The sequence below is a fragment of the Macrobrachium rosenbergii genome, chromosome 42 (assembly GCF_040412425.1).
Source record: "Macrobrachium rosenbergii isolate ZJJX-2024 chromosome 42, ASM4041242v1, whole genome shotgun sequence".
Taxonomy (NCBI): domain Eukaryota; kingdom Metazoa; phylum Arthropoda; class Malacostraca; order Decapoda; family Palaemonidae; genus Macrobrachium; species Macrobrachium rosenbergii.
This window is the reverse complement of record NC_089782.1, coordinates 54,676,229-54,682,228: the sequence shown is the minus strand read 5'-3', so window position 1 is coordinate 54,682,228 and position 6,000 is coordinate 54,676,229. Positions and strand designations below refer to the sequence as shown.

General features: G+C 37.8%; 1 protein-coding gene across 3 annotated transcripts in view; it reads left to right on the top strand.

Moving 5' to 3' along the window:
* Positions 1-469: 469 nt before the first annotated feature.
* The window catches only part of LOC136828436 (zinc finger protein 41-like), a 142,623-nt gene continuing 137,092 nt past the window's right edge, over positions 470-6,000 (top strand). Inside the window, exon 1 of one of the 3 annotated variants that reach the window (XM_067086492.1) lies at positions 470-728. In XM_067086492.1, the coding sequence (XP_066942593.1) occupies positions 663-728 (66 nt within the window). In that variant the 5' untranslated portion in view covers positions 470-662. Of the gene's footprint in view, positions 805-6,000 lie in introns of all 3 variants that reach the window. The other 2 variants (XM_067086495.1, XM_067086493.1) reach the window with 2 other exon arrangements.

Below are 6,000 nucleotides of genomic sequence, written 5' to 3'. Positions count from 1 at the left end.
AACTGAGAGGGAAAAAGTACTCTGGCGTAAAAAAAAATCTTTTCTACAATAAATGTGGATGGTATGACTTTTGGCAATGTGCTCATTCAAAATCAAATTAAGTAGCCTACATTGTAGCCATAAGAACAAATAACATTTTTTCTGCAACAAACCCATGGCTTAAGTGATATCTGTTGATACGGTCTTCGCAATATCTTGTTTAATAGTTACTGCCTAAAGATTCTTAAACCCAATAGATCTAAAAAAGAACATCCCTATTAAAACAACTTGACCGAGTCCTCTCCCTTATCACAAGCAGACATACAACAGCTCTAAACTATGAGATCTGTATGCAAAAGAATTATCAATATTCATTATACATTTTATACAGTATGCACACTGAGCCCACCAAATGACGGGATCAGCTCTTATCCCATGGCAATGCATAGTAAGGAAGTAAAAACTACTCAATTTTTAATTTCCAATTTCTGAAGTTGGCGTCTTCTGTTCTGTCCTCGCGGCTGCTTGCTGGAATTTGTAGCAGTTTTGGCGGAAACCTTTTTGCCTAGCCACACTTCGGCGGGCTGGCCAAGCCACAACCTAGCAACTGGAATACGATTACCCTTGTCATCTCATCGGAAGTAACTCGCGCAAAGCTATCATATGAGGTGATATTTGCGACAATGGGAGGAAATCTCCAGGAAATATTTCAGCACTGTATAAAGGTCATCGAAAAGCTGCTCATGCTGGTATGTCAAGTTCGCTGGAGGCCTCTCAGGCGGTTTTGTTATGGAGTCGCTGTTACTGACCACAGGCCTTTATTATGTCCGTACACTTAACTTTTTCTGTGAAATTTTGCCATATTTTTCCTTAATCGAACCAGTCCTTGAGCAAGGAAAACTTCCTGGCCTCGAGTAGCGTAGACCTATTTATATGAAGTGTGGGATGAGAATGGCTAGACCTACCCTAGGAACCTTGTCCTACATTAGACCCAGGTTGTTGGGTAAAACTGAAGACCACTACCGCGGCTTGGTTCCCGCCAGTCGCCGACTGAGATATTTACTGCTTTTTCGATGCGTTGTCTGTGTTTATGTCTTTTTTATGTTTATGATATTTTATGTCGATTGTTTATGTATTTAGGCCAAATTAAATCCCAAGGGCCTGGTACTAAATACGGCTCCCGTATTACACATAAACTGGCTGTTATCGAACCGGGTCGTGGAAGAAGTCTTCAGTCTTATCTTTGAGTTATTAAAGTGGTGAAAATAACACATCTTGTGTGCAGCATTTTTACATGAAATAACTCAAAACTTGGAAAATTCATGGCTTATTTTTTCAACACATGATGGATGGATAATTAGAAGAGAAAATGGAGCTAGGCTGATGTAGCTGTGACCAAGTGAATATCACATTGTAGAGAAAAAATTAGCCAGTCATTATGTATTTTTGTAAAAAAAATAACGAAAAATAGAAAAGAACTTACTGAAATTGTAGAAACTATAATGACAGACTTATAACATACTCAGACATTCCCTATTCAACCTTAATCTAGGGCACTAGGGTATCCTACAGACTGTGGTTAGGAGGTTAGACTTTCTAGTAAGCTGACTTTAAAATTTTACCAGAAATGTTTACATGAATGAACGTAACATAACCTAAAGTGCCACATCCTACTTTACCAGTGCACAAAGACTTTGACTCCAACATTACACTAATCCTATTTCCTATACTGACAGAAAGTATACAACATAGGCCGATCAGTATGTACCAGTACCAACATGATTCATCAGATGACTTTTGTAGCACCCTAATTTGTTAAATTTTGGGTAGGAAGGCTATTGCATGCTGTTGTGGCTTTTTCATACCGTTTACGGGAGAAGTGTAAACATTGAGTCATATAAAACACAAAACCTGCGATATGAAAATTTCTTAGCTACAATTCCAGTCAGTCACTACTGTACATTTTTACCACCTCTGACTCTGTGACTGACTACTGCTGTGAGCAACATGGAACACGGAATCATTATAGACTTACAACCTTACTTCTCAAACACATTTACAATTGAACACTTACTAGATAGTCAAATAAACTTATCCTAATGAAACGTGTCCTACATTTTTCAAAAAACCAAGCAGGAACCAACCTAGGAAAATTGACCGTATCAGCCTATGAGTTGTTCACCATAATCCTTTCCAAGACCAAGAATCCCAACATAAGAATAGCATGATAGTGTACTCAGATACCAAAATATTTGTCCAGAATAGGAGGCTAAACATAGAAGAAAAGCAGGTGTTCCTTCTCAGAGCTAAAGGGTAAACAATACTTACAAACTCTTTGTCAGACATCAATCACTAGAGTGCAAATCACGTTACCCAGCAGGGTGGAAATTGTAAAATTTCCTGTTAGGTGAATGAACTGTAAATTATTACAAAATGATGAATATGTAGTGTAACTGAATTAAATAGAGCAACCCTTAGATGAAACAGTGAAGTCAGGGAGAACTTGTGAAATGCGAACTCAGTCGCGGAGGCACAAAAAGTGACTGGCTGACTGTTGGACACCTATGAGCCAAGACCTTTATGGAAAACTAATTGTATGTGTGATTTGAAAATCTGAACAGCTAACCAGGTTTGGGAGATAAAATTTTATTCTTAGTGTTTAATAGAAGTTCACTTTATTGTTGCATGAGAATGCCTTACAGATCATAAATTATTATTATTATTATTATTATTATTATTATTATTATTGTTATTATTATTATTATTATTTTTACTGTATTATTTTTTTTATTATTTATTATCAATTATTAATTATTGTTATTATTAATTATTATTATTTTATATTATTATTATTATTATTATTATTATTATTATTATTATTATTATTATTCAGAAGATGAACCCTATTTATATGGAACAAGCCTCCAGGGGCCATTGACTTGGAATTCAAACTTCCAAAGAAAATGGTGTTAATTAGGAAGAAGTAAGAGGAGGTAAAGGGAATACAGAAAAAAGAGATCTCACTTATTAAAAAATTAATTAATTAATAAATAGATAGTAATGCATGTCATCTTAGCCTGAACTTCTGAAGTACCAATTGCACGGCATCTTCAGGGAGATTGTTCCACGGTCCAACACCGTGAGGAACAGAGGACCTCTGGAACTGAGAAGTTCTACAGCAAGGCACATTTACTGCATATTGGTGCTGCTCGTCAGCAAAGCTGGTTGCTCTCTGCAGGAAAAGTGGGTCAGGAATCAATTGAGAATGTGAAAGATCTGTTAAAATATAAATTATGAAAAAGTGACGTACAAGAGACCATCTGCCGATGGTCTAAGTCATAACAGCTAATATTAGGAAACAGAAACCTACCTCTATGAACCATTCTATCCAAAAGAGATAGATCTCTGGCAGAAGCAGACATCCACACTGGAGAACAGTATTCTAGTAAAGGAAGCACAAATGACCTTAAACAGGTTGCATTGATTTTATCACTATTATAAATATATGAGGCCTTTTGTATAATACCTAACTTTCGTGCAGCATTTGCTGAAACTTTCATTAGATGTTTCTCAAAAGTAAGATGTGAGTCAAAAGTTACACCTAAAATAATTAAAGCTTCAGACTCATTCAACAGAGTTCCATCCACCTGAAGGAGAGGATGAGGTGGAAAATCTGTACAAGATCTGCTAATCAAGTGTTTTCGTTTTACTGAAGTTCAGCCTCATAACCCACTGACTACACCACTAATCCTCTCCATATCAAGATGGAGACTAAGGGCAGCTTCATTTCTCTTAAGTGAAGACTTTACCACACCCATAAGTGTTGCATCATCAGCATACTGAACAATTGTTTTCCAAGCCAACAACCATATCACGTGTATACACTAAAAATAACAGTGGACCAAGAACGCTACCCTGTGGAACTCCAGACACAAGAGGTCTTGGTTCGCTAAAGATCCCACCAGCAGCAACTTGCTGTTGCCAACCTGTAAGGAAATCTTCAAGTAAACCTAAAACATATCCGCCCACTCCAAGATTCTGAAGTTTATAAATAAGTGCCTTGTGATTTACTAAATCGAAAGCAGCACTGAAATCTATTTGAATTACTCTACACTTAAACCCCTATCAAGGTTTTCTTGCAAATGGCATGTAAAGTGTAAAAGAGTATCGCAGGCATCTAAATGTTTCATATGTGCATATTGACTAGCAGCAAACAATACTTTAGATTCCACCTAATTATAGTGGCTTTTTTCTGCAACTTTGGAGAGCACAGGGAGAATAGAAATTGGCCTGTATTTACTGCTGTCTGCAGATATGCCATTCTTTGGAACAGGCACTGTATTGCTAAGCTTGCGCTCATCTGTAAAGATATTACATTGACATAAAAATCTATAAAATCAAGTAATCTTGGGAGACAACACACTAGAAACCTTCTTAAAAAACAAAAGGAAAAAAACCATCAGGATCTTCTCCACCCCACTATCAAAATTATCAAGAATTTTCATAACATCCTTAGAGCAAAATGCAAATTTTGTAAGACAAGTATCAGGAAGAGGAACATCTTCAACTGATCCCAGTTTCAAAAGTGTGATGAAGCAGTTCAGCATTTTCCCAAGGCCCAGTAACCAATCTACCATCATCTGTTAGAGGAATGGAAGATGAGCCTGAGTAATTCCTTCAAGTTTCCTCTTTAAGGAATTATGGTAATTTCGCTCAGCTGTATGATAAATTCTATTCGCAGCACAGTGAGATTCAACAAAAATGGTGTAATTTTTATGTGAATTTTGTCTCCATGTGTTGAAATGGTTCTGTTTTTGTCATCGTCAACTCTTTTACATGTATCATCAAACCATGGCTGGTCATTTGCCCTGAATTTAATGACCTTTTAAGGGACATACCTTACTAAAATAGCCATCAGCATTCCATATAACTTCTTCTTAGGATATGGATCTGATACATCATCTGAAATATTAAGTGCCTGGCATGCTTCAACAAAGTAATCCCAATTGGCTCTAGATTTCAACCAGACCGTTTCTTCAATGGTGGAATTAGGAATACAGTATACTGCTTCATATAAGTAACTTACCAAGTAATTACATAGCTATAGTTCCAACTCACGCAGCAGCCTGTATTAAAAAATCGTGGTAGCGCTTGAATAGTTTAGTGTAGGTGACAAGCCCCGCCCACCAACAGGAGTACTGGGAACGACTGACCAGAAAACCTCATTCTGTTTCTGCTGGTTGTCGAGTAACATCAGGGGTTTGTCGCATGGAGTTCGGTGAAGTATTATAGCTTATTTGAGTAGCCTTCAAGCTTTAATAGCTTTCAGGATAATTTTTTCTAGTTCTTTGGTTGTTATTATGTCTGATTCAAGTTCACTTATCTTTGCTATTGTAGCGAAAGTTCCAAACCAGATTAATCAATCTTCATATGATTCTCATAAAATTTACAGTAAATCTAGGGGGCAGAAATATAGTAGGGTGAAAACTTGTGCTAAATGTTATGATTAGCAAGCACAGAAGGTACTTAATCTCAACTAGTCAAGTTATAGAGGGATAGAAAGGAAAGCAGCCTCTAGAGCCGAGAAACAAGTTTCCCATAGCCTAGAATTCTATCCTAGCTTAGGTTAGAAGGTAGCTGTTATTCCTTCTTCCTCCCCACCCTCCCTTTTTTCTCCTGCTTCTAACCCTCCTATTTTTAATCCACCTACTCCTGTGCCTGGCTCCCTTACTTTCGACCCTTGTCATTGCCAGTCTCGAGTCTAGGTTTAACAAGAAATTAACCTAGTAGTGATACAGTGGCTACTCGTCCTGCCAATTCTCCTAGACAAAGGTCCCTGTCATGCTCCCCTAAACCTGGGAGGAGTCATACCGGAGATCGGCAGACAGCCACTGGAAAGGCGCCTCAACAGGAGAAAGAGTGCAAATGGAGGAGGTGTCTGCTCATCCCGCCGATTCTCCCAGACGAAGATCCCTGTCATACTCCACCAAACCTGGGAGGAGTCATACCAGAGGTCCAAGG